This window comes from Mandrillus leucophaeus, unplaced genomic scaffold, assembly GCF_000951045.1.
Source record: "Mandrillus leucophaeus isolate KB7577 unplaced genomic scaffold, Mleu.le_1.0 Scaffold202, whole genome shotgun sequence".
Lineage (NCBI taxonomy): Eukaryota > Metazoa > Chordata > Mammalia > Primates > Cercopithecidae > Mandrillus > Mandrillus leucophaeus.
This window is the reverse complement of record NW_012102055.1, coordinates 3,176,398-3,203,829: the sequence shown is the minus strand read 5'-3', so window position 1 is coordinate 3,203,829 and position 27,432 is coordinate 3,176,398. Positions and strand designations below refer to the sequence as shown.

The 27,432-nt window shown below is 44.5% G+C and overlaps 1 protein-coding gene and 1 pseudogene across 2 annotated transcripts in view; one reads left to right on the top strand and one right to left on the bottom strand.

Annotated features, from left to right (window-relative positions):
• Positions 1–22,555, top strand: part of DZANK1 (double zinc ribbon and ankyrin repeat domains 1) — a 97,223-nt gene extending 74,668 nt beyond the window's left edge. The window contains exons 14-21 of the mRNA XM_011979508.1: positions 7,527–7,630; positions 9,626–9,700; positions 11,774–11,870; positions 12,314–12,414; positions 15,719–15,799; positions 16,348–16,475; positions 20,838–20,912; positions 21,363–22,555. Of these exons, the coding sequence (XP_011834898.1) occupies positions 7,527–7,630; positions 9,626–9,700; positions 11,774–11,870; positions 12,314–12,414; positions 15,719–15,799; positions 16,348–16,475; positions 20,838–20,912; positions 21,363–21,528 (827 nt within the window). The 3' untranslated portion in view covers positions 21,529–22,555. The remainder of the gene's footprint in view (positions 1–7,526; positions 7,631–9,625; positions 9,701–11,773; positions 11,871–12,313; positions 12,415–15,718; positions 15,800–16,347; positions 16,476–20,837; positions 20,913–21,362) is intronic.
• Positions 22,556–24,418: 1,863 nt separating this feature from the next.
• LOC105539296 lies at positions 24,419–26,855 on the bottom strand (annotated as a pseudogene). The gene is made up of 2 exons (XR_001006027.1): positions 26,841–26,855; positions 24,419–25,122 (listed from the first exon to the last, which is right to left on the bottom strand). The product of XR_001006027.1 is annotated as an uncharacterized LOC105539296 (transcript).
• Positions 26,856–27,432: the final 577 nt, after the last annotated feature.

Below are 27,432 nucleotides of genomic sequence, written 5' to 3'. Positions count from 1 at the left end.
TTTACCTATGATCCCAGAGCACCTTGGCCCGCAGTGGTGAGGCTTGCTGAGAAATTCAAGTTCAGACCACTAAGATGAGCAATTTCCCTCTGGCTAGGGTTGGTCCAAATGCTCCCTCCATGTGTGGGCACTGGCTGAGCTTTATTCTCAGCTGTGACAGGGCAGTACTGAGTTCAATGTAAAGTCCTCCCCATCACTGTGCTCTCCCTCCCCAAAGTGCACACATTTTCTTTCCATGCTGTGTAGCTGCTGCTGGGGGATGGGGAAGGATGGTATCAGTGATTCAAGACCGTCTCTCCTACCTTTCTTGATGCCTCTTTCCACAATATGATGTTAAAACCAGGTATTGTGATTGCTTACCTGATTTTTGGTTCATGTAATGGTGCTTTTCTGTGTGCAGATAGTTGTTAAAATTTGGTGTTCCAGCAGAGGGGATGAATGATATAGGCTTTTTCTGCCATCTTGCTTCGCCTCTAGCTTGTTGAGCTTCTTGGATGTATACATTCATGTCTTTTATCAAATTTGGGAACAGTTTAGCAATCATCTCTTCAAATATTTTTTTCTGCCTCATTTCTCTGTCTCCTCTCCCTCTGGGATTCTCATGTAGATGTTGGCATGCTCGATAGCTTCCCCTGGGTCTCTTAGGCTCTGATTTTTCTTCATTCCTTTTTCTTTTTTTACATTGTATAATATCTATGGACCTATTTTTCAGTTTGCTAATTCTTTTTAATCCTACTTCACATTTACTGTTGAGCCCTTCTTGTGAATTATCTATTTTAGTTATTGTACTTTTCTGCTACATATTCTTATTTGGTTTTCTTTTGATGTGTTTATTTATATTCTCTTATTTTAAGAAGAATTCTTCCTTATTTTTTATTTTTATTTTTTATAGGCAGAGTCTTGCTCTGTTACCCAGGCTGGAGTGCAATGATACAAATCACAGCTCCCTGCAATCTCAAACTCCTGGACTTGAGCAATGCTCCAACCTCAGCCTCCCAAACAACTGGGACTAGAGGTGCACACCATCATGCTTGGCTAATTTAAAAAAAAATTTTGTAGAGATGGCGTCTCACTATGTTGCCCAGGCTGGTCTCAAACTCCTGGCCTCAAGCAATCCTCCCACCTGAGCCTCCCGAAATGCATCATAATTTCTTCTATTTTTTTTTTTTTTTTTTTTTTTACTAAGAGTCAGGGTCTTGCTCTGTCACCCAGGCTGGAGTGCAGTGGTGCAATTATAGCTGACTGCAGCCTCCAAATCTTGGGCTCAAGAGATCTTTTCACCTCAGCCTCTCGAGTTGCAGGGACTACAGGTACATTCCACTACTCCTGGCTCTTCTTTTGCTCCTTTTAAGCATGATTTCCTTTAGTTCCTTGAGCATATTTATAATGGCTGCTTTGAAGTCTTAAATCTTCAACATCTAGTTGCTATCACAGGCAATTTCTGTTGCATGTTTTTTCCCCTGTGTTTGGGTCAGAGTTTCCTGTTTCTTTGCATGTCTCATGTTTTTTTTGTTGGAAACTGGATGTGTTAGATAATACATTGTATCAACTCTGGGTACTGACCTATCTTCCAGGCTTCTTGTTGTTGTTTGTTTGTCTATTTATTTAATGACTAACTGGATCATTTTAGTGAACTGTATTTCACCCCCACAGTATGAAGCTTCTGATGTGACTCCAAGGAGAGTGTAGCCTTGACATGCACCCTGTCACCACAGGATGATGGTGCTGGTTGGCAGGGCTCTCTTTGTCTCTTTCCTGACCACACCAAGCCATTAAGCTCTACTTATTGTTGGATGATTCCTCTATTGTTTTCAACTATGACCTGGGGCATAAATTGCTTCAAGGACTGATTTAATTAAATTTGGCATCCTTTACAGCAGGGATGTCCGATCTTTTGGTTTCCCTGGGCCACACTAGAAGAATTGTCTTGGGCCACACATAAAATACACTAAGGCTAATGAAAGCTGATGAACTTAAAAAAAAAAATCTCATAATGTTCTACGAAAGTTTACGAATCTGTGGCCTGGCGCGGTGGCTCACGCCTGTAATCCCAGCACTTTGGGAGGTCGAGGTGGGCGGATCACCTGAGGTCGGGAGTTCGAGACCCGCCTCGCCAACATGGCAAAACCCCATCTCTACTAAAAATACAAAAATTAGCTAGGCATGGTGGCAGGCAACTATAATCCCAGCTACTTGGGAGTCTGAGGCAAAAGAATCATTTGAACCCGGGAGGCAGAGGTTACAGTGAGCCGAGATCGTGCCACTGCACTCCTGCCTGGGCAACAGAGTGAGAATCCATCTCAAAAAAAAAAAAAAAAGAAAGAAAGAAAGTTTATGAATCTGTGTTGGGCTCCATTCAGAGTCATCCTGGGCCGCATGTGGCCCGTGGGTTGGACAACCTGGCTTTACAGGGATAGTTTTTTAGGTCAGTGTTTGAATATTTTTCTTACCTCAGGAGGGCTCTTCTTAGCTGTTTGTTTCCCTGATCCTCTATTTAGCTCATATCTCTAATGAATCTTCTAGTCTTCTTTTAACTGCTTTTTAACACACCCTCCATTGTTTTGAAAGCAGCCTTAGGCTTGAACTTTCCCACACTTTGTTGCAAATGAAGTCTGTTTCTATGGGGAGAGATTCTGAACTCTGTTTTTTGACCTGCCTCTTCCCCTGGGCAAAATCTCTGAGCCAATGCTCTGGATGGAGACAATGGCATGTTTTTTTCAGTGTGGCACCATTGCTTTAGGGGCTGGGTAAGCAGCAGAGCAGGTGCAGCCGTAGCTTTTGTTCTTCATGACATGCTTCTCCCAACATTGGACTTGTGCTGAATGAGCCAGGAATAGGTGGTCTGGACCCCAGTATTCTCAGTGTCCCAGATCAAAGGTAGAACATCCATCCCATGAATGGTAACTGGGCAGAGAAAGGGAGCCCCCATCTCTTGATCACACTTGGCCAGAACTTAGCCTGTGCAAAGGGCAACTGGGACAGGATGAGAAATACTGAAGTCCCTGACCTTCCTTGGAAGATACTACACCGCTTTGGGAACTCTGAGGAGAGGGAACCCTGTGTACTCAGCTGCACCAAATGGAGTGGAGTTTCCATCATGCTCAGCTGAGAAGGAGTAGAAGGGAATGGCCCATGGTTCAAACACCACAGACTCTCATGATTCTGAGTTTTGGTATATTTTCATTAAATGTTTATTTTCTGTATGGCTTTAGAACCATTTCTAGATACTTAAAATACTTGTGATGGATTTTGCTGTTTTTAAAAGTAGTTTGTTAGCAGTGACGAATTCATACAGGTCTGCAGCAACCTCAGTTCTTGCTTCCAAGGAGGAAAGAATTTGGCCGACAGGCATAAGGCAGAGTGAGAGACTGAGGCAAGTTTTAGAGCAGGAGTGAAAGTTTATTGAAAAGTTTTAGAGCAGTAACGAAAGGAAGTACACTTTGAAGAAGGCCAAGCGGGTGACTTGAGAGATTCAAGTGCTCTGTTCAGCCCTTGACGTGAGGCTTATACATTGGCATGGTTCCAGAGTTTGTATTACTTCTCCCCAGATTCTTCTTGGTGGGCACTCCCCATGCGCAGTGGCCTGCCAGTACTTGGGAGGGACCACATGCACCGTATGTTTACTGAAGTCGTGTGCTTGCTCACTTGAGGCATTCCCTTATCCATTGAGTGTTCCTGGAGAAAGATCATGTGCCAGTTAAGCTCTGCCATTTTTCTTCTTAGTGCACATGCCTGAGCCCACTCGCCCAACTCCTGCGATCTCGTCGGGAAGCTGCTGATCACCAGCTTCAGGTGTTTTCTATATATTGGGAGACCGCTGTCCCCTGGCACCAGCTGCAGCCAATTGTTATTTTAGAGAAAGTTTAACAACTGCCTGACCATCATCTGATGGTCGCCTGACATTTCTGGGGGTCAGGGGAGCCTTTCCTGCCCTGCTCATGTCTCCCTAGCTAACTACTCTAACAATTTTACTGGAGAGTAAGTCCACTCAATTCCCTAGGCTGCCATGCGAGAAGTTGGTCATTCCCAGCTCTTCCTTTGCCATCTGGATATGCTTAGTAGGAGTCAAAACCCAGCCCACAGTCTGACTGAACTCTTCCAGATATAAATGTCATATCAGACCTATGGTAGATTGTCTGCAGAGAAGACCAGAATCACTTCTCACATCCCCCCTGTCCTTTGGAGGAAGAGGCTATTTCTCTTCCTTTGGAATCTGGACTGACCTTGTGACTTGTTTTGACATAGAGAGCAGTAGAAGAGACACCATGATAGTTCTGGGCCTAGGCCTTATGAGAGCTGAAAGCTTCCACTTAACTCTCTAAGAAGTCAGCACTGTGTAAAGAAGTTCAGTACAGATTACTGAATTAGAAGAGATGCCACATGAAGGAGAACAGAGCACCTGAGCCAGCACCCAACCCAAAGACTCCAGACATTTGAATGAGTGCAGATGAAGGCTGAGCCATCCCAGACAGCTCCCAGTAGTTTGTGCCATCTTCACTGAGGCCTTAGCCTTGTGGATGAGATAATCTTGGATCCCATAGCCCTATTTGAGATGGCTCAACTGACACAATGTGGAGCAGAGATGAACCATCCCTGCAGAGCACTGACCATATTCTTGACCCACAGAAGTATGGGCAGTAAAGTGGTTCATGTTTTAAACCACTAAGTTCTGGGGTGTTTTGTTTGGTAGCAGTGAATAATAGAAACAGGTTTTCAGTTTCCTGTGGCAGAAACTAGTCCCTTCAAATCCCCTCGTTCAGCCTGAGCTGGAAGGGCACAGATCTCACCTCCCCATGGGGACTCACAGTCTTACAATGACCCTTTCCAAAGGACTTCCTCACAAGGTCCTTGCTCAGTGCTTTTTTGAGAGTTGAGATTTGATTTTAGAAATATACACCTAGGCCAGGCGTGGTGGCTCGTGCCTGTAATCAGAACACTTTGGGAGGCTGAGGCAGGCAGATCACCTGAGGTCAGGAGTTTGAGACCAGCCTGGCCAACATAGCAAAACCCTGTCTCTACTAAAAGTACAAAAATTAGCCAGGTGTGGTGGTGGGTGCCTGTAATCCCAGTTACTCAGGAGGCTGAGGCAGGAGAATGGCTTGAACCTGGGAGGTGGAGGTTGTATTGAGCCGAGATCATGCTACTGCACTCCAGCCTGGCCAACAAGAGCAAGACTCCGTCTGAAAAAAAAAAAAGAAATATGGATCTATGGTATTGTAGCTTCTCAGTCAGAACCTCATTTTTAACATACTCCTACATACGTATTTATTTTCATATTATCTGTGTCCACTAAGAATGTAAGCTCCTTGAGGGCAAGAACTCTGTTCACTTCTGTATCCTAGCCCTAGAATAGTACATGACCAATGGTAGGTGCCCAGTAAATATTTGTGGGATAAATGGCTACTTTGTGTCAAACAGTGCACTAGGCTCAGTATGATCTCTAGTGTTGTCTCAGTTACTCATAGTGGACTCTCCAGATGCCCCAAGCCAGATCTCAGCCTGCCTGTTCTCAGTGCAGCTGTGATGGATGGTTTCACCCATCGTTGCTAGCATGCCTCATCAATTGTGCCCCATTCTCTCTCTTGCTGTTTTATTTAAATAGTTGTATGTCTCTTGACTTTGCTGCCTCCAGCTTCAGAACAGGAGAAGGCTGCCTATCCGCACACAGGTGCAACCCTGAGGCACTGGGAGTTAACATTACTTGGGCTGCCCTCACTCATGGGCAAAGGAACCAGGGAGCAGATCCCCTAGCTTCTCTGTCCTTCAGCAGACAACTGTGAGACATGTTCTCCATGGTCCCTCATATCCCCAGCAAGATTGGGCCCCAGTTGCCCAAGGTATTAACCAGTTTTTAACACATTCGTTCTTCCTTCCCTTCCCTGTCTTGCTCTTTATACTCCATCACTTGCATGTCCCACGGTCACCTTGCAAAGAAACCACCTGTCCTAAGTCTTTATCTCAGGTTCTGCTTTCAGGGGAACACAACTAAGAACACTTAGGTTCTCTTGTTTAGTGTCACAATAACACATGAGATAGGGGGTATTAGTTCTATTTTATTAGGTAAGAAAAGTTAAGGCTTAGGGAGATTTAAGTGTCTGGCTCAACATCACTAAGCTAATAAATGGTAGGTTTAGGATTTAAACGCAGGCTTGTCTGAACTCCAAATTATGTGCTCTTTCCACTGAACCGTGCTGCATGACCTTGGAAAATCCCTCTGATTGCTTTCAGCTTAGTGTCTTTATTTGGTAGATGGGATCTGATGTGAGTTTGCAGAGTCGAGTGGCCACAGGGCACAGCAGGGGCTGTGGCCGGCTGGAGAGCCTGTGCCCTGTCCAAAGCAGCCAGCTGTTCCTTGGCCTCAGGTGGTCAGCCTGTGTGGGAAGGTGAGCCCAACACCCCTGCATCTTCCGCCTGCATATGAGAAACCAGGCATCATACTGACATGAAATCTGTCAAGTTTTAAATGGTGGCAACTAATTCAAATGTGTCTTAAACCCTATGCAAACTGGAAAGGGGCCTAAGAGAACTTTTTAGAGTGATGGAAATGTTTTATATATTGATTGGGGTGTACACGTTTGGCAAGCACCAAATGGTACATTTAAAATATTGTGTAAGGGCTTGGTGCTGTGGCTCACACCTATAATCCTAGCACTTTGGGAGACTGAGGCAAGCAGATCACTTGAGCCTAGGAGTTTGTGACCAGCCTGGGCAATGTGGTGAAACTCCATCTCTATAAAAAAATACAAATAGTAGCCAGGTGTTGTGGCGCATGCTTGAATTTCCAGCTACTTGGGCAGCTGAGGTGGGAGGATCATCTGAGCCCAGGGAGGTCAAAGCTGTGGTAAGCCATGATCACACCACCGTACTCTAGCCTGGGCAACAGAGTGAGATCCCATCTCAAAATAAATAAAATAAAATATTAGGTAAGTTATTATAGGTGGGATAGAATCATAGAAAAAGAAAAGACCCCATGTGTGGCAATCAAAATACGTTCTTTTGAGATTTTTTTTTTTTTTTTTGAGATGTAGTCTTGCTCTGTTGCCCAGGCTGGAGTACAGTGGTGCAATCTCACCTCATTGCAACGTCCGCCTCCCAGATTCAAGTGATTCTCCTGACTCAGCCTCCTGAGTAGCTGGGGCTACAGGTGCGCATGCCACCATGCTCAGCTAATTTTTGTATTATTAGTAGGGGCAGGGTTTCACCATGTTGGCCAGGCTGGTCTCGAACTTTTGACCTCAAGTGATCCACCTGCCTCAGCCTCCCAAAGTGTTGGATTACAAGCGTGAGCCACCACGCCCGGCCTCTTTTGAGATTCTGTAATAGTCTGTGATTAATCACATGTAGCAAACAGTTATGGGGGAAAATGGAACTTGTTCCAGGACATAGTTGAGGTTTACTAAGGAGAGTCCATCACAAAGTTTGACAAAGGAAATCAACCTCTCTGAGACCATATGTTCCATGCTAATATTTTTCTTTCTTAGCCTCAGGAGAATCATCCAGATGGCTGGGTTTCTCTTCTTTCTTAGGGTACTGGAGAAGACAGCTGGATCACATCTCTGCTCACCTCAGGTGTTATGCTCAGAACAACCCTGAATTCCGGGCCTTGATTGCAGAACCCAGGATGGGAAAGGTGGGTGAGATGAAATTTCTACTCCACAAGTGTCTATGGGATCAGGCTGAAGGAACCCTCCATGGACTTCTCCTAAAACTGCATCTTGCCTGGCTCCTTTCCCTTTCTTGTTCTGCTTTCTACACGTTCTTACTCTTCTGCCTTGTGAACTCTGCTCTAATAAATCATTTGCACATGAAGATTGTCTCAGAGTCTGCTTCTGGGACGTCTGACCTAAGACCTAAGACAACAAGATTCTGAACATCTCGTGCTCAGACGCCACATTGGAAATTCTAAGAGTCAGAATGAAAGGTCCTAGAACAATTAAATCCAGCCAGATTGTGCACTTAAATCATGCACTGTTAATATATAGCCATAGTAACGTAACAGCTGCCATTTTACAGTGCACCCAGCATCAGCATTGTATTCATCATTCTCATCTTCACAGCAAACCTGCAAGACAGGAGTATTACCTTTGTGATCACTTTTTAAAAAAATAACCACAAATTTATTGACTGTCTTCCCCTCAAATGGTAGAATCTGTGTCCCTTCACCTTGAATCTGAGCGGGTCTGTGACTGTTTAACTAACGGACTATGGTGGAAGTGATTCCATGAGACTTACAGGGCTTGGCCACAGAAGGTCATGTGGCTTTCTCTTGCTTGGCACACTCACTTCCAACACTCCTTCTTGGAGCTCAGCCACCCTGCTATGAGAAGCCCAAGCAACATGGAGTGGCCACATGTAGATGCGCCAGCTGAACCCAGTCCTCGAGTCATCTCTGCTCATGAACCACATGAGTGACCAGACTCTAGATGATTCCAGCCCCCAAACATCCAACCACCTCTAGCCATTTGACTCTTCTAGCTGAGGCCTCAGACATGTGGAGCAAAGACAAGCTTGTCTGTTGTGCCCTCTCTGAATCCATAGCATAATAAAGTGGTGGTGGTTTAATGCCACTAAGTTTGGGGTGGTTTTTCACACCACAGTTGATAATCAGAAGAAGCCTTATTTGACATCCAGGAATATTGAAGCTCAGAGAGGTTTGGTGACCTGCCCAGGACTACGCTGCTGGGTCTCATGGGGTTCAAGATTTGAAGCAGATCTGTCAGACCCCTGCCAGAGTCCCATGTCCTTTCTTTGATATTACATTGCCATTAGAAAAAGACAGCTCTATGAGAAGACCTTTCCTCTGTTTGTCGCAAGACTAGAAGGAACTTTATGAAATAGACTGTGCACTCTTCTGCTGCCAAATAGGCCAATATCGAGATGATCTCATTTTCAAGTATTGCCCAGTTTCCTTTGATAATCTATTTTGGTAGTTTATGAATTCTTCAGTCTAATCCAGAGATCTGCAAACTATGGCGGTTGGGACAAATCTGGCCCACTGCCCAGTTTTATAAATAAAATTTTATTGGATCACAGCTGCACCCATTCCTTTACTTATGTGGCTGCTTTGTGCTATGACAGTAAAGTATTCACGATACAGAACATATGGTCCACAAGACCTAAAATATTTACTATCTGACCCTTCATGAAAACATTTCTTGCCCCTTGGCTGAATCTAAATTCCTATTGCTACTTACAGAGAAAGCTGCTCAACTGTGATACTTGTCCCTTAATTGCCAAGCCCTGTCCCCACCCCCTACCAGGATACATTTTCCAAGGTGATGACATCTAGTCATGTGGTTTGATTAAAGTTCATCTCTTGAAGAGTGTATGTATAGATTTGGATCTTGCCTTTTTATTCAGTTTGGCAGTCTCTTCTCTTTAATTATTTAGCTTATTTATAATTAGTAGAATTTAGATATGGTTGGATTTGGATCGCCATTTTCTTCTTTGTTTTCTATTTATCTCATCTAGTTTTTGTTGCTCTGTTTTTCTTTTTACTTTCTTCTGTGTTATTTAAATATTTGGTTACATTTAGAGTTTAACATCTCAGAATTTCTATGCTGTTACTTAAGGCAGTGAGTCCTACATTCACAGTTATGAATTCTCTCTACAACTCTTTTAAAAGCTTATCTCTGCTACTGTCCACGAAGATGGTTGTGAAGTTAGCATCAGACTGAATTATAGTCAAGTCTCAAACAAGGTGAGTAAGCCTCCAGAAGTTACTCATTTGAGAATTGACTGATGTAGTAAATTGAGACTTACAATTTATAGAAATGCTTCTGTGTAATCCATAGAAAGGAAAAGTTTCAAATATTATGAAATGCTACTAGAGGCAAGCGATTTCATAGAATTGGATAAACAAGTTAAACCTCAGACAGACACATAAAGATATAGTGAGAACAGGAGTTGTTCTGTAGTTCTCAGGCTTATTCAGACTCACTGAAGTCTGATGACATGTCTGTGATACAATTGATTTGGGGAAAGACTAACAAAAATATTTGCTGATATGCACTTTGACATACTTTCTTCTATAAAATAAACCAAACTTTGTGGCCATGTGTCCTTGATCTTCCCTTTTATATGGTGACTGAGGCATTGCCACAGAGCCTGTAAGTGTGTTTCGAACATTAATTGATTGACATTAGCAGCTTTAGTTTCATTGGACAAGAAGTCAGAATAATTAATCAATCCATTAAGAAACCAAGGAAAAGGAGGGAAATTAACATTTATTAGGCCCTGGCAAGGTGCTGATGGTGTTGCTGAAATTGGGATAGAAACATGGGCCCTGTCTAACTCACAGGGAGGCTGCGAGTATCTAATGGGCTAATGCACATGAATGTGCTTTGAAACCAAATAAAGCACTAACTGCTGTTTTTAATTGTGTGGCTAGAGCAGAGCTTGGGTCAGAGAGGAACTTCAGGGGAAGGGAAGTGAGAAAAGCAGGTCAAGGCAGGGGAAGGGGCTGAATGAGCAGGTAGACAAAAGCAAAGCTGAGCTTTAGCCTGATCCAAGGGAACCTCTGGAGGATGAATTACACCACAAAGTTGCCCCCAGTTGAGTCAGGGAGGAGAGGGAGCATAACCTCTAGGGCAAGGCAGCATCCACCTCCTGAGGGCAGTTTGCTGGAGAAGGAGGTCCAGCGGTGAACTCTTAGCAGCTACACAACAGCTGGGGTGAGTAACCTGGCCAGCTAGTGGGAACGGGGTGGGCCACCAGAATTGGAATAACTGTTCCCAGGTGATTTTTTTTTCTTCTTTTTTTTTGAGACAAATTCTTGCTCTGTCAACCAGGCTGGAGTGCAGTGGCACAATCTTGGCTCACTGCAACCTCCACCTGCTGGGTTCAAGCAATTCTTGTTCCTCAGCTGCCTGTGTAGCTGGGATTACAGGTTCACGCCACCACACCCAGCTAAGTTTTGTATTTTTAGTAGAGATGGGGTTTCACCATGTTGGTCACGCTGGTCTCGAACTCCTGGCCTCAAGTGATCCACCTGTCTCAGCCTCCCAAAGTGCTGGGATTATAGGCATGAGCCACTGCACCTGATTCTTAGGTTTAATAAATCTTTTCTTAGGCTGTGTGTTCTAGTGTTCAGGAAGTAGCAGGCTATTGCCTGGGACAAGAGCAGGCAGCCACTTGAGGGTGCAGGGGGATTAGTCCGGGTGCACACAGACTTCTGTGTCTGGCCTCATTATATAGATGCCCCTTTTACTGCATTTTGCTTTTCCAACATGCCATTGAGGTAGCTCATAGTATTTCCACTTTCCAGGTGAGGAAACTGAGGCTCAGAGAAGTTAAGCAACCTGCTTCTTCCAAGGGCACTAAGTTAGTAAGTGGCAGACCCAGGATCCACACTTGGCAGCCTGGGACCTTTATCATGACACCCTAATTCCAAGACACTGAAGGACTTTAAGCAGAGAATTGACACAATCACTTGTAAAGGGTATAAAAGGTGACTGGGACAGCCACATGCAGGGAGGCTGGCAGACCCCTGTGGAGAGGCTATTGTGATGGTCCCAGTGTGAGCTGAGGGGGCCAGGGCTGCAGTGAGGGAGAGGAGGAGGGGCCAGACTGAGCCTCTGGGTAAGCAGCAGAATGGACAAAGCATCCTGGGGGGTAAGGAGGAGTCAGGAAGGACACCCAGGTCTCAGGCTGGACTGTCTGGGTAGGTAGAGCTGTCCTTAATGAGGAGGAGCAGGTTCGCAGAGAGATCCTTCTTTCTAGTGGGACAAAGCAGCCTCATCATTCCTGGTGTTTGAATGTTTTCATTGGCCAGAACCTCTACCTGAACAAGGCGGTGAATTTCAGCGACCACCTTCTGAGCAGTGCTGCCGAGGGTGATGGGGGGCTGTGCGGCAGCAGGTCCAGCTGGGGTGAGTTATTCCCTTCTGGCAATTTTAAAACAACTAACCAGGAACACATGGACTTGGCGGGGATAGCAGAGCATTGCTAAGAGTTTGACAGCCCAGTCACAGATCTTGCAACTATGTTCCAGTCATTTTATTTCTCTGGCTTCTCCGAAGTCAGAGGTGAGACCTTTGAATTCCTTTACAGGGCTTGGGGAAATTCATTTGTGGGGTGCACGTTTGGAACTAAAAACTGAAGTCCCTTCTTTTCCTCTCCTTCCCACCCTTCCTCTGGTTCCTGGACAGGGGAGTGGCTCCAGGAGTCTCTCCCGCCAGGTTTCATCAAATAGAAATTTCTATGAAAGCCATTTTGTCTTCTGACTTTTGAGGGACATGGGAGTAAGAAATAACTCTTTGTGTGGGGAGTTGGGGGAGGGGCATAATTTTTTTCCCCAACTGTGTCATTTCAGTGAGTGACTACAGCCAGAGCACCTCAGATACTATTGAAAAAATCAAAAGGATAAGGAATTTCAAGACCAAAGCTTTTCAAGAAAAGAAGGAGCAGCTTTTAGTAAGTGTCTTTTTTGGTCCTTATGGATATTGTCTTCAGTCTGTGATTTTCAGGTTTTATTTGACTTTTTTAAAATGGAAGAATAATTTCTCATTTTCTGTTCCTTTTTTTTAACAAGGGCTTCTATTTTGTAGAGGTAGACTTCTTTAAAATAGCTCAAGATTATGAATTAGAGTTATTTCAAAGTTCCCATCAGTTCCCTGAATCATCTCTGTGTTTCCTCTGGGGTCAGTTCTGTCTGCCTATCTTTCTCTTTCTTGTCTTTGGTTTGCCTCAAATACAGATCCTTGGTTATCTGGTCGTTTGACAAATGAAGACTAGTTAGGTAGTGCAGATGCTGGCATGGTGCCCAGCATGAGGATGGGCCCTGAAGTCCCTGTGTGAGTGGATGGGCATGTTGTGGACAGACGTCCCTGGAGGGTGTGTGGGCAGGGAGCAGGAGAAAGCCTTCAGATCCTCTATGTTGCTGGTGGAAAAGGTCTTCCTCTGGTGGTGAGGGTGTTGGTGGTGTGAAGCATTCTCACAGGTTTCAGTTTGTGATGAAGCTTTTTTCCTTTCCCTCTACACCCTCCCCGATGTCCGTCATGGAGGTCTAGGCTCTGCCCTTCTCCCTTCTTGGGCCCCATTGCACCAAATAGAATCCTTTGCTGGGCAAATCTTATACTTTCTGCAAAATAGTTATCAGGGCAAAGACCACAAGCCTCCTGCCCTTCTTACATGGGGGAGAAGGGGTAAGGCACCAGAGATCTCAGCTATTCACCATAGAGCCCTTAGTAATCTACTCATGCATTCAGGCTGCACCCAACACCTAACCTCTATAGGGATTAATTTAAGCTTTTGCAGGGCTCCCCTGGAGAGAAAACACTCCTACCTCTGGTGTCTTCAGCTGGATTTTTGTTTGTTTGTTTTGGTTTGGTTTCCCTGTCAGTCAGATTTCATCTACTTTCAGTCTTCTTGGAATTTCTCAAAATTACCAATTCACCGATGGTCAGTACCCTTTCAGAGTTTCCCATATCTTTTAGAGTTCTGTGTTTTAAAAATATATGCCAAGAATAATTCTAAAAGGGGCTTTGGAGAAAAGAGCAGTGGATGCCACCTGCTCCATCCCCAACCTTGCCTTTTAATTGGTCCTCTTTGACTGCAATGCAAAGAACAGATGTGATTAGCAGCAAGCCCCAAGGCCCGGGCCCAGGCCTGAGCTAGACACTTGCATGATGCTGGGTGCTTCCCTCCATGTGTGGTTCCAAGGCCAGGCCCTCAATGGGGCCTTGTCAGTGCAGGCACCAGCTCCCCAGCTTGCATCCTGATTCCTCTGGGGGTGGGGACTCTGTTCTTTATCTTATTTTTTTTTTCACACCACATGCTTTGTATGTAACAAACACCAGTAAATTTGGAAAGAATACGTTAGAATTGTTTTACCTTTTATTGTTTAGGACTTCTTGTACTCACCACCTTCTCCCAGTTTGAAATATTGTTAATGAGTATAAAAGAAGCATAGAGTTCCATAAACTGAACAGCTTACAATTTGGGAGACTCTACCTATTTACTCTGTGTATAACCTGAATCTCCCACTGTGTATGCCTTTTTTTTTCTCATTTGCATTTAGGGGATACGTATCAGAAGCTGTAACTTTTGTTCAGTCATTCAGTGATGATTTTTGAGCACACATGTACCAGGCACTGCTGTACGTGTTGAAAATAAAACCTGAACAAAAGACGTAAACCCTCACACCTCCTGAAGCTGACAGTCCAGTGCATTCTAGTACACTTTTCCATGAGGAATGGAAATGGGTGTAAACAAGTGCTCCCCAAGACCCCTGCTGGGGGTTTACTGATTAGAGCACTTGGTTCCAAGCTATTCATCGGTAAGATGGGGACAGCGAGAAAGGAGGCGGCACCGCCTGGACCAGGCGTCATCTTCAAAGGCTCAGAGGCCTTGACCAGTATCCTCATGGCCATGGCTTCACAGGAGCAAGGACAGGGAAGGTTTTATTTCTACTTTACAAATGGAAATGGTGGTCCTGTGACCACCCCACAGCCATATCCGGGATCCAGAGGCAACATACTAAAAGCAATATCTCTTGCTTTCTAAACAGCTTCCTTCAGTCTTCCAGCATTTGAAATTCTTTATATATAAAGATGTATATATGGCATTTAAAAACATAAAAAGATAAGTTCTTCAGCCAGGCCCAGTGGCTCACGCCTGTAATCCCAGCACTTTAGGAGGCTGAGGAGGGCGGATCATGAGGTCAGGAGATCGAGACCATCCTGGCTAACACGGTGAAACTCCATCTCTATTAAAAATACAAAAAATTAGCCAGGAGTGGTGGCACATGCCTGTAGTCCCAGCTACTCGGGAGGCTGAGGCAGGAGAATCACTTAAACCTGAGAGGCGGAGGTTGCAGTGAGCCAAGATCATGCCACTGGCACTCCAGCCTGGCGACAGAGCGAAACTCCATCTCAGAAAAAAAAAAAAAAGAAAAGAAAAGAAAAGAAAAAAAAAGATATTGAGATTTCTGAGAGCTTTTCTTCTATGTTTTGTTTTTTGAGTCAGAGTCCCACTGTGTTGCCCAGGCTGAAGTGCAGTTGTGTGTTCTCGGCTCACTCAAACCTTTGCCTCCTGAATTCAAGCGATTCTCCTGCCTCAGCCTCCCAAGTAGCTGGGATTATAGGCATGCTAACACGCCTGGCTAATTTTTATATTTTTAGTAGAGACAGGGTTTCGCCATGTTGGCCAAGCTGATCTCGAACTCCTGACGTCAAGTGATCTGCCTGCCTCGGCCTCCCAAAGTGCTGGGATTACAGGCGTGAGCTACTATGCCCGGCCTTTTTTTCTAAAGAAGTCAATGTATTGGCTCATTCATTCCTCAGGGGAGTACATTTTCTGAACTGTCATACTTCAACTGACCTTGAACACTTTATAAAGTATGCAAAATAAATTTTAGGACTCACCTGATTGCTTTTCCTAGAGCTAGTCATAATAAAATTAGTGTTGAGTTTCTGGGTTTTGTGAGGTTTCTCATGGCATCCTTGTCCTTAATATAAAACAGTATGGCATCCTTGTCCTTAATATAAAACAGTGTCCATGTGGTAGCCCTGCCTGAAGCAAGGTTTTGAAGCAGCAAGATTGGCATTAGATGTGGATATTTGTGCTGTGGGCTATTTGAAGACCACACACACACTCTCATGCACACATTCATAGTCACCTGCCCTTGTGACTTAGAATTCAACGTTGGAAAGAAAGTGTTTGCCTTGAGTGACTATTTTGAGGCGGGGAAAATGACCACATTCTGTAAATCCTACAGCCTGAAAACAGACTCCTGCTGAAGGAAGTCGGACCCACGGGGGAAGGAAGAGTCTCTGTGATTGAACAGCTGCTGGATGAGGCAAGTGTCGCCAAAGGAGCAGATCTCTCTGAAGAGGTCAGCCTGGCATTCCACCTCTGTCTCCTTCAGATGGAAGGTTTGTTCAATACTGTGAAAATGACACTGCCCTTTGATTAAAAACTCAGGGTGCAGTGAATGGCTAGTCAAAAGCTTGATATTAATTGTTCCCTGTTGCTAGTTTTTATATCAGAGAAAATAGGCAGAGAAGCACAGATGAGACCAAGGAACATGCATGAAGCTGGATAGAATCTCTGGCCCGTGACCCCATATTACCTTTATCCTGGGTTTCCTGAAGAAGCAAGTTGTCAGGGTGCTGCCCTCCCCTCCCCGCCCGTGCTGGAAACAGAAGTTTTGTCACCCGGGTCACTTTGTAGCTCTGTTAATTGTAGATCTGGTCTTGAGGTTCCTGATTCTCCTCTCCTTTGATCTGAAAGCACGTTCGTTCCATCAGCTCTGTAAAGCACATCTGTTATACCTCATACGGTGGCGACTGGATGCTGTTGAGTGCAGGGTTTTTTGGCGAGTTCTTCCTTTTCCATTTGCTGCAGGGAGCAGACCCCAACTGCTGTGATGAAGACAATCGACCCGTCATAACCGTGGCTGTTATGAATAAGCACCATGAAGCGATTCCGGTTCTCGTGCAGAGAGGAGCAGACATCGACCAACAGTGGGGGCCGTAAGTGAAACACATTGACCAACAGTGGGGGCCGTAAGTGAAACACATTGACAGGAGAGCTAAGGTAGCAGCAGGCTAACTGCTTGGAGCTCCACTGCGGCAGAAGCAATCTACACACACGCCCTGTTCAGTTTCAGCCACTTCAACCATTTTAACCTATTTCAGCTTTAATAAGAGGCTTAACGCCTTCTGTTTTCCGTAGCTGGGTAAAGCGAAATTTTAAAAATGGACTATTGGGTTGTCTAATTTAGTGGCTTTCATAAATGATGATACATTTTGTTAATTCATAAGCTTATACTGTATGGTGCCAGTAAATCCTTAGCCCTTGGGGTGTTAATCAGTGTTTTCATCATGAATCATGGTAACACCAAGGGAAGACACACCTCAGTGTATTCCCCATGAAGTTAATGCGGAAAGAAAATGTCATATGGTTGTCTCCAGATCTCACACACTGCGGAGGAGACTGGCACATCTGAGGCCACCACGTGGTCTCCTGCTGCCTTGCTTTCCCACCCGTGATACAAGACAGAAAGGTACCAAGTCCTGTTACTTACTGTCCTAGTCTTGGTCCACTCCTGTCCCATAACCTTCTCTTCCAGCCATATGCTTCTGTTGTTCTCTTGAAAATTACTTTGAAAATGTGAGGTGAAAATTTCCTCGAGCATGAGTCATTCATGTTAACTGCTCATATCTTGCCGACCACGTTGTTGACGTAAGTCTTCTAGGGACATGACAGGCATCTAGCACTCCTGCCTCCTGAGGTCTTACTAAGGCAAGGTCAAGGTCCGTGTCAGTGGAACATTCAGCTGTGTACTTCGTGCCACCACAGAGGCCAAAATTTCAGTAGCTTTGCTTGTTATTCTGTTTCAGAATTGTCTCTAGTGTTAGTGTTCAAAATATAATGCTGTTAATTTTTCTATATGCATTTTACTAATGTCTGCATTTTAATAGTTTCTACCCCTTTTTTTTAGTTTTATTTTACAGCAGAATATTTGGTGTGTTGGTGTAAAGCTTTGATGGTTGGAATTTATTTTCTCAAGTTTGCTTAGGGTTTACTGTGTCAACTTCTTTATTTATCCTACACTGTTGTATTATTGTCATTATTAATAAAATGGTGCTACCTTGTTTTGTGTTGAGGCATATTTTATATTTTTATAATTCAGAAAAGCTTTTTTAATAGCATTTAAGTATGTTTGTGGTTGATACAGAAATTACTTGAGCACATTTTGAATTGAAGTGTAAGCTGCATGAGTCCTGGCTTTATGAAGAGTCCAGCTAAGAGGAGGAAAGTGCCCTGGGCATTGAACAGATTGCCTTTTTATTTTGCTGTGCCTCAGCTTCCATGTTTGCTTCATCACCATTCTACAAATTGGCATTTATCCACATGTGTTCTCATCGCATGTCTGTAAAGTCTAATGCTGCGGTTACACCTGTCTATCTGAATGGTGCGTAGTAGCCTTTGTCACCCCCCTGCAGGATCATGGTGACTGTGGCCAGTATGTAGCTCACATGGTTGTGGGGAGGAAAGCTAGAGGGTTGGCCCTCTCTTAAATATGGCACAGGGATCTCTTCTTCCTTTCCAGTGCATGCCAGTAGAGGAAAGTAGCATTTCCCACTGACAGCCACATTCTGCCAAGTCTGGTTTGTATCTGTTAGTTCCAAGAGTTTGGGCCTGGAGCTGGACCTCTGTAGACACAGGAACATGACCTCGAAATTCCATCCATCCTATTGCTTTTAGGCATAAATCATCCAGAGATCTGGTTTTACCATAAAAGAGGTTCAGAGAGTTGTTCCTTAGCAAACAATTAAAATGCTCTCTCCCATCCGAGCATGTTTGGCTAGTGGAGCCTAAGTGGTCTCTACACCAGATAACTTCCATTAAGTAGCTTGGCAGGTGGCAGAAAGCTCTTTCCTCATTTCCTAGTTCCTAGTTCCATTTCCTAGTTTGTATCATTCCTACCAGAATGAAATCATATTCAACACAAGGGAATGGCTAAGAGAAATTCACATCCTCCACCAAAGCTCATTCCTCTTACTAGCACATTTCAGAAACACAGATTCAAGATCTCACTAGGTGAGAGACCCAGAGAAATGCTGTTTGCTTTTGGACAAGAGCTGCCCTTCCTCACTGCACTGGCGATTCCAAATGTGCCATCCCCTGGCTCTGCCCCAGTAGCCAGGTGAGGAAGATGCAAGCATCAGTCTACTTCTTAGAGGTTTGGCTGTGGACACTTATTCCATTAGGTAATTTAAGGAGAGAATGTACATTAATCTACCATGATACTTAGATTTGAGTAAATAGTTTGAATTGTTTGTATATTAATAGTAAAGTTTCTTTAAAGTACAAATTCCATGGCAGAGTCACCATTCAGCATTTTCCAAAACTGAACTGTGGATCCACAGGAAATAGCCAGCACAGAAAATCTAACCACCAGCAAACACCCCATGCAATACATAGAATGAATCCTCTGCTCTCAATTTGGAGAGAATTGTAAAGAAAGAAGATCATAACTCTACATAGGAGACGTGGTAACCCTATGAATATATCCCAGTTCAAATGGTAAATGCCTTATAAAGGCCCAAGGAACCGTAGGGGGTGAAGTGACAGACAGTTAAGCTCTATGCCACCAGTGAGGAAGAAAGAATGAAAGATAGGGAGGAAATGGAGTCTTTTCCAGACTAATTCCAGTTAAACCTCTTTTTTTGTGAACTGCCCAGTCTTGGGTATGTCTTTATCAGCAGTGTGAAAATGGACTAACACACTAGCACACAGCATAGCCCATGAACATTCAATGGCAAATTCTTCATTTGTGACCAGTTTGTTCTTTCTGAAAGCATTTATCCTTGATGTTCTGAAATTTCACAAGGGTATTTTTAGATGTGCTGTTTTTGATTCACCCAGTTGGCCTTTTCGATTTAAAAAGTCTTATCTTTCTTTAGGTTAGGAAAAATTTGTTCTATTATCTCTTGGGCATTTTCTCCCCTCCATTTTTCTATTCTCTTTCTAGAACTGTTAGTTGGATAGTGGACTACTTGAATTGATTCCTTATGTCAGTCTTTCTTTTGTGTTTTTCCATAGTTTCATCTATCTTTCTCTCTTCCATCTTTCGAGAGATTTTCCTAACTTTGTTGTCCATTCTTCCTATTGAATAATTGTTATTTGAATAATCGCATTTATTCTTTCTAGGAGCTACTTTTGTTCTGATTGTTTCTTTCTCATAGTTTCATATTTTTGTGCAACATTGTCTTGAATCATTCTGCAGATACCAGTTAGATTTTTGTCTTGTTTTAAATTCCTCGTGTTTGTGTATCTTGGTTTTCTCTTTGATTCTGCAGGATTTTCTCAGATGTCTATGAGCCTTGGTTGTCCATTCACATTTGAGAATGGAGTTCGCACTAGATGACTGGTAACTTTGTATATAAGAGAAGGGCTTTGCCAACCAAGAGGCTTTCTGGGTAGGTGGAGCTACTCCCAGGCTGGGACCCCTGGGTGCCCGAAAGTGAAAGGCTTCCCTCTGATTCTCACCAGAGGCTCTCTTTATCTTCCTCAGAGAAGAAGCCACTATCCTTTTTCTCCATAGGGATAAATGCATGGCTGCAGGCACATCTGCAGGTGTGGGGGATGAGGGTGTTGGCATCAAAGGAAGGGGCAGGGGCAGAGAGAGTTCAGACATTCAATGCCTGTCTCATTTCCACTTTCAGTCATGACTCTTGCCCTCCTTCACTCCTGCCACCTCTGCATAGGAGCCTTTCAGGAGCCCTGGTACCACCCTGACCTCCATTTCAGTTGCCCACTCCTCCCTCACTAGGTCAAACCTGACTAGGAAATACGAAGAGAAACCCTGGCATTGCAGCAAAATATGCTGTGTCTGACCTCTCAGGCCTGCTCCCTGGCTTCTAAGATTGGTGTTTATTTTCATGTCACATAAGCCCAACTCACTGGAGCCAAGGTCATTTTCCCTACACAAAAATAGGAGCCTCAGCCCTGAGAAGCTACTATCATGCCCGAGGGGTCCAAGCCAAAGTTAAGACTATGTCCAATACGTTGCATAAACTCTTGCAGGCAGTTTAGAACAATGGTATTTATTAGCATTTATTAAATCAACTACCAACCATATCCTTGTGGGTTTCTCGCATTAAAAAATGAAGGTGTTTATAACCTTTTCACTGTCTAGTATCAAAGCTTACCCTCTATCACAGTATTCCTCCAAGAGAAGGGCAGAGAGAGGAGACTCAAAAGGTTTCCCAGGTTAGTTAAGTAGGTCGATGAAAAAAACCAGGACCTTGGGTCCCATGCATCCTATCCAGTTTCCTGATGATGCTAACTAAGGATTTATCCCGGATTTTTTTCCCCCTAATTAGGCTCAGAAATACAGCTCTTCACGAAGCTACTCTGCTTGGCCTTGCAGGAAGAGAGAGCATCGCCACTTTACTGGGGTATGTCCCCTGGCCTCTGATGGATACTTTTGAGGGCCACAGGTATCTCCCTAATGGCCTGTGATGATTTTCAGAGAGGCCTTGGTTCCTGAACTGCTGTCCCTGTCCGTGGGGACCACCATCCCACCACGGTTCCCTGGGCACTAAAGGCTTTTCAAAGCACAATGAAAATGTTGCCCCCATTAAACATACTTGGTTGTAGGACTTTAATGCAATGGGAACCAATGGCCAGGGTTAGCAATTGGACATTTTGAAATCACAGGCCTCTTTAAAGGTTTCAGGGTAGAGCCACCTCTGAGAACTGAAGTCACTGTGACCTCTCGAGGACAGGTTTGGGGAGGTGGGAGCAGGAGGGGCCCAGACTGGCCTCCGTGGAAGGGAAGAGTCAAGCTCTTAGGGGCACATGCTCAAGTCCTTCAGTGCACCTCCATTTCTCCATTTCCTTTGCAGATGCAATGCAAGCATCCGAAAGAAGAATGCAGGAGGCCAGACAGCGTACGACCTGGCTCTGAACACTGGAGATGACCTCATCACCTCACTCTTTGCTGCCAAGTTTGGCCAAGGACTCGAGGACCAACTCGCCCAAACTAGGAGCCTCAGACTGGATGACTGTTAGACCTGAGGCCTCCCCGGGACTTCATTTAAGAATATGTGCGGTGGCTGGCACGGTGGTTCATGCCTGTAATCCCAGTGCTTTGGGAGGCTGAGGCTGGCAGATCACCTGAGATCAGGAGTTCAAGAGTAGCCTGACCAACATGGAGAAACCCCGTCTCTACTAAAAATATGAAATTAGTCAGGCATGCTGGCGCATGCCTGTAATGCCAGTTACTCGGGAGGCTGAGGCAGGAGAATCACTTGAACATGGGAGGTGGAGGTTGTGGTGAGCCAAGATCGTGCCATTGCACTCCAGCCTGGGCAACAAGAGCAAAACTCCGTCTCAAAAAAAAAAAAAAAAAAGAATATGTGCAGCTCTGGCTATTCTTTAATCATGTCTTTTTAAAATGTGTATTTGAGGTTGAGAGGAACTCAGGAGATTTTTTTAAAAAATCATATGACAGTATAAGCCATCAGTACTAAATGGACAGCTCCCAGTATACTGTGGGCTGTGATAAACTGAATGTATGTTTTTTAATGGTTTATTGCTGCAGTTTTTTTATGTATTTGATTTTTAGTTTTTGACTTATTTTTCAATAGGTAATAATTGCACATGGTTCACAGCTAAAAGGTATGAAGTATTATGTAGGGATGTGTCCCTCCCATCCTGTCCCACAGCCACCACCTCCCTCCTCAGCCACCAATGACACCAGCGTCGACTTGCCTTTCCAGGGGTTGTGCAAAGTTAGATATGCACATACATGTGGTATAAGCACATGTACATAGAAGTACACATAGAATATAAACATGTCTGTAGCACATATATATTCTTTCCCCTCTTCTAAAACAAACGGTAGCAAACCAGCCACACACTGTTCTGCATCTTGTTCTTTTTGCCCGATACGTCTTGTAGGTGGCCCCTAATTAGTATGTAAAGATTGACCTTATTTAAATTTTTTTATGTTGAAATCATCAATATTCCCATCATTATGGTTTGTTCTTTGACTGACAAATCAGCTCTCAATAAACCGCTTTGCAGGAATGTGTAATTTTGACTCATTCCTTTCTTCAGGTCATTATTTTCATCTTTGGGTGATAATGCTGCAGTTGTGAAGTCCCTAACTAGTTTATGTTAATGTAGGTAAATAGAATATGTATTAATTTACCATAATTAATTCAGAACAATAAGGGCCTTGGGGTGGTTACTGTTATCACTACCTGCACTTTACTCCCCTAGACTGGGCGGCTGTCTGTGGGAGGACAGAGGGTGCAAAGTCGTGGGAACACAGGCCCCTGGGCAGGCACTGGCACTGCTCCTGCCCCATCAGCCCCTCAGCCACCAGTGTAAGGGAGGCTGCTGCGTGGTGGCCAGTGTCCAGGGAGACTGGGGAGTGCGATCATCTGGTTTGGGGGTGGTAGTTTGCCCTGTGTCAGCTTGACTGGGACTACTTTGGTCAGAATTTTCTTCCCCTATGGTTCTCTTCAGGGTTGGCCCCAAGAAAAACTGCATGACATTCAGAAGATAGAAGAAAAGCAACAGCAGTCATGCTTGGATGGTGGGTAGAGGGCACCAGGTGCCTCTGCCACTCACATCCTGTGTGAAGGAAGGGATAGAAGTGCTTGCCACAACCGAGCAGCAAGCCCTGCCTTTGGGATGGAAGAGGATGGATGTTTATTGGGATCAACACTTGCGAAAAGATGGTGCAGAGGGAGAAGTCGAGTTGGGGGTAATGGGGTTCGAGGCCATTTTTCCCAGACCTCAGGGAGCGGGGAGGGCCTTATGGACCCGTGGGTTCTAGAAACAATCGCCTTGGGGTTCTTGGGGGGAACTTTTGTGTCCTGAGTGCAGGAACAATGCTTTTAACACCTCTTGGGTTTTCCACACTCCGTCTTAGAGGATCCTACCTTCTGAAACCAAGAGACCCTTCCAGTGCCAACTGGCCAGACTCAGGAATCGGTAAAGCACGCATCTGATGTCCCATGCTAGGGTCCTTTCCTTTCTCTAAAGCTCACAGCCTACACTCATCACCCTTGAATTTCACTCTTTCAGAATCAAACCTCAGTTAAAATAGGACTAAAAACTGAAAAGGTAGCCTAATATTTAACAGTTTCTGATGAAATCCTACAGGGTCACATAAAATGTTCTATTGGTATTAAACTATATGTTTTCAGAAAAATTAAACACATTTTAAGGCAGAACATTTCTGATGTCAAAAATCGTGGTTTTTTTTTTTTTTTTTTTTTTTGGTCCTTTCTAAAGCTTTCTTTTTCTTTTCCGAATGACAGGGCTTATTGAGGGAGCAGAGCCACTTTAAGTGAAACGAAGTGAGATTTTAAAAATTTTTTGTTTTTTAGAGACAGGGTATTTCTGTGTCACCCAGGCTGGAATGTAATGGTGCGATCATAGCTCACTGTAACATCAAACTCCTGGGCTCAAGCTATACTCTCGCCTCAGCCTCTGGAGTATCTGGGATTACAGACACACACCACTGTACTCAGCTAATTTATTTTACTATTTTTTTTTTTCTGGTAGAGACAGGGTCTCCCTGTGTTGCCTACAGGCTGATCTTGAGCTCCTGGGCTCAGGTGATCCTCCCACCTCAGCCTCCCAAAGTGCTGGGATTACAGGTGTGAGCCACCATGCCCAGCCTGGAACAAGGGATTTATTAAAGAAGTTATACCCTCTGCAGTGCTTGAGCTGGTAAGTTTGATGGTGGGCCTGAAGTTGCTGTATCTTGGTTACATTCAGGAAGCACAGGTGAGCGTGAAGGGGACGAGCAAGGACAAACTGGAACCCATGGGGACACATCTCCCTCCTCCATCTTCCAGGTCACAGGCAACTTGCAGGAGACATGCCCTTTCCCATGAAACTTGCCCCAGGCTGGGCTCTCCAGAAGCAGATGCCAAGACAGTTTGGGATGGAAGAGGATGGATGTTTATTGGGATCAACTCTTGTGAAAAGAAGGTGGAGAGGGCAAAGTCAACTGCTATGTGGCCCAACAGTGCCTCAGCCACCAGTGGTGCTCCCATGAGCCATATTTGCCCATCATGGTGTCCACTGTGCTTTTGTAGCCCCTCTGGCAGACGGGAGCTTCCCCAGAAGGGACAGGACCTCAGGCAAGGCAGCTCTCTGAAGTTGCTGATAGCTGGAGGCCATCTGCTGCCACACTCGCTACAGCCAGGGCAGCAAGCCCTACCTGGAAAGGGGATGTGGGTGGTGCATCTCTGCCTGCCATAAAGCTGCATAGGTGCCCGACCCAGGTTGTAGGACAGCTGAAGGCAGAGATCAGGAGGAGCTGGTGAAGCCACAGGCCTGGCTGCTGCCCACACCTGCCAGATGAGCCAGGGGTTAGTGACTGTGTCCTCCCTGGATCTGGTCCTGAGGCCATGTCCTCCCAAGGCCTGGCTGCTCTTCCTGGAGGGGCTGTCTCTGCTTTGCAGGCTTGTCCTATGTTGCCAGTGGGCTTCGGTGGGCTGGCTTGCCATTCCCTCTTTTCCACTGAGGTGAGTTCCCATGCACTCATTGCCCATTTGGGTTTCTTCTATTTTTCTTATTGACTTAGAGAATTTCTTTACATCCTCTTGAATCAGAATATCTTCTAGAGTCCAGACAGCGCTGTCTTTAATAGAAAAACAATCTGAGCCACATACACAATCATAAATTTTCTAGTAGCCATACTTCTAAAAGTACAGAGAAACAAGCAAAATTAATTTTACTGGGATACATTGCAAAAGAAGACATACATGTGGCCAGAAAACATTAAAAAAAAAAAAAGCTCAGTATCACTGATCATTAGAGAAATGCAAATCAAAATCACAATGAGATACCATCGAACACCAATCAGAATGGCTATTTTTAAAAAGTCAAAAAATAACATGCTGGCGAGATTGTGGAAAAAAGGGAATACTTCCACACTTTTGGTGGGAGTGTAAATTAGTTTAACCGTTGTGGGAAACAGTGTGGTGATTCCTCAAAGAGCTAAAAATAGAAACACCATTCAATCCAGCAATCTCATTACTGGGTATACACACAAAGGAAAATAGATCATTCTACCATGAAGACCCATGCATGTATATGTTCATTGCAGCGCTATTCACAATAGCAAAGACATGGAATCAACCTAAATACCCATCAATGATAGATTGGATAAAGAAAATGTGGTACATATACACCATGACATACACTATGCAGCCATAAGAAAGAACGAGAGCGTGTCTGTTGTGGGAACATGGATGGAGCTAGAGGCCATTATCCTTAGCAAACTAACACAGGTACAGAAAACCAAATATCACATGTTCTCACTTATACATGGGAGCTGGCCAGGCACAGTGGTTCACGCCTGTAATCCCAGCACTTTGGGAGGCTGAGGTAAGCAGATCACCTGAGGTCAGGAGTTGGAGACTAACCTGGCCAACATAGTGGAACTTCGTCTCTACTAAAAATACAAAAGTTAGCTGGGCCTGGTGGTGGGCGACTGTAGTCCCAGCTACTCGGGAGGCTGAGGCAGAATTGCTTGAACCCAGGAGGCAGAGGTTGCAGTGAGTTGAGATCTTGCCATTGCACTCCAGCTTGGGTGACCAGAGTGAAACTCCATGTCCCAAAAACAAACAAACAAACAAAAAAAAAAAAAAAACAGGGGGAAGCTAAATGATGAGAACAAATGGACGTAAAAAGAGGGACAACACCAGCAGGGCGCAGTGGCTCACACCTGTAAGCCCAGCACTTTGGGAGGCCGAGGTGGGTGGATTACAAGGTCAGGAGATCGAGACCATCCTGGCTAACATGGTGAAACCCCATCTCTACTAAAAATACAAAAAATTAGCTAGGCGTGGTAGTGGGCACTTGTAGTCTCAGCTATTCGGGAGGCTGAGGCAGGAGAATGGCGTGAACCCGGGAAGCAGAGCTTGCAGTGAGTCGAGATTGTGCCACTGCACTCCAGCCTGGGTGACAAAGCGAGACTCCGTCAAAAAAAAAAAAAAAAAAGAGGGACGATACCCACTGGGGCCTCTCAGAAGGTAGAGGCTGGGAGGAGGGAGAGGATCGAAAAAATAACGATTGGGTACTAGGCTTAGTACCTGGGTAACAAAATAGTCTGCACAATAAACCCCCGTGATATGAGTTTACCTATATAACAAACTCTGAACCGAAAATAAAAGTTTTAAAAATATTTTACTAGAATAAATATTATTTCAATTTATGATTCATCTAAATTGTTAATACAATAGTCTATATATTTTATGTTATTTTTTCACACCAAGTCATTGAAATCTGGTGTGCATTTTACCCTTACAGCACATCTTAATTCAATTCACCACATTTTAAATGCCCCCTACCTGCACATGGTGGTTGGCCACGGCATAGTTCTAGAACCTTCTACCTGTGTAATAACACACATTGAAGTCATTGCATTCTGATTCCCGCTAGGATACTAGCAGCACAGATACACTCATTTGAAGCTTGCATCTTTGTGGTTGGTGGGTTTTCCTTGTCTAATCCAGGAAGAGTTCCTCCCCATCACCTGTGCTAGGCCACAACTCCAGGCGCTCTGGTCAAGGTGCCCAGTAGGATAAAGAAAATTTACAGGGTCATTTATTCTGTTGTCTCCAAGACATCTCTTCAGAGGACCTCAAGAACGCACATCACTTGCTTCTTTTCCAGCTTCGATTTCTGACTGCTTCGGAGTCAGGTTTTTGCTTTTTCCTGGACAAATAGAAAATAAAGAGCATCTCTTGGATTCTCATCCACCTTCCCGCTCTTCAAGTAATTGCAAACCTAGCCTCCCTTTGTGGTTTTCTAAGGGTAGGGCCTTGTGGGAACATAGAACAGACAAGGTAAAATGACCCATTCTCTGCTCTCCCCTCCTTTTTCATTGTAGATCCCAAAAAGAGAACCAAAAGGCCACATATACCTTTATCCCTCAATGAA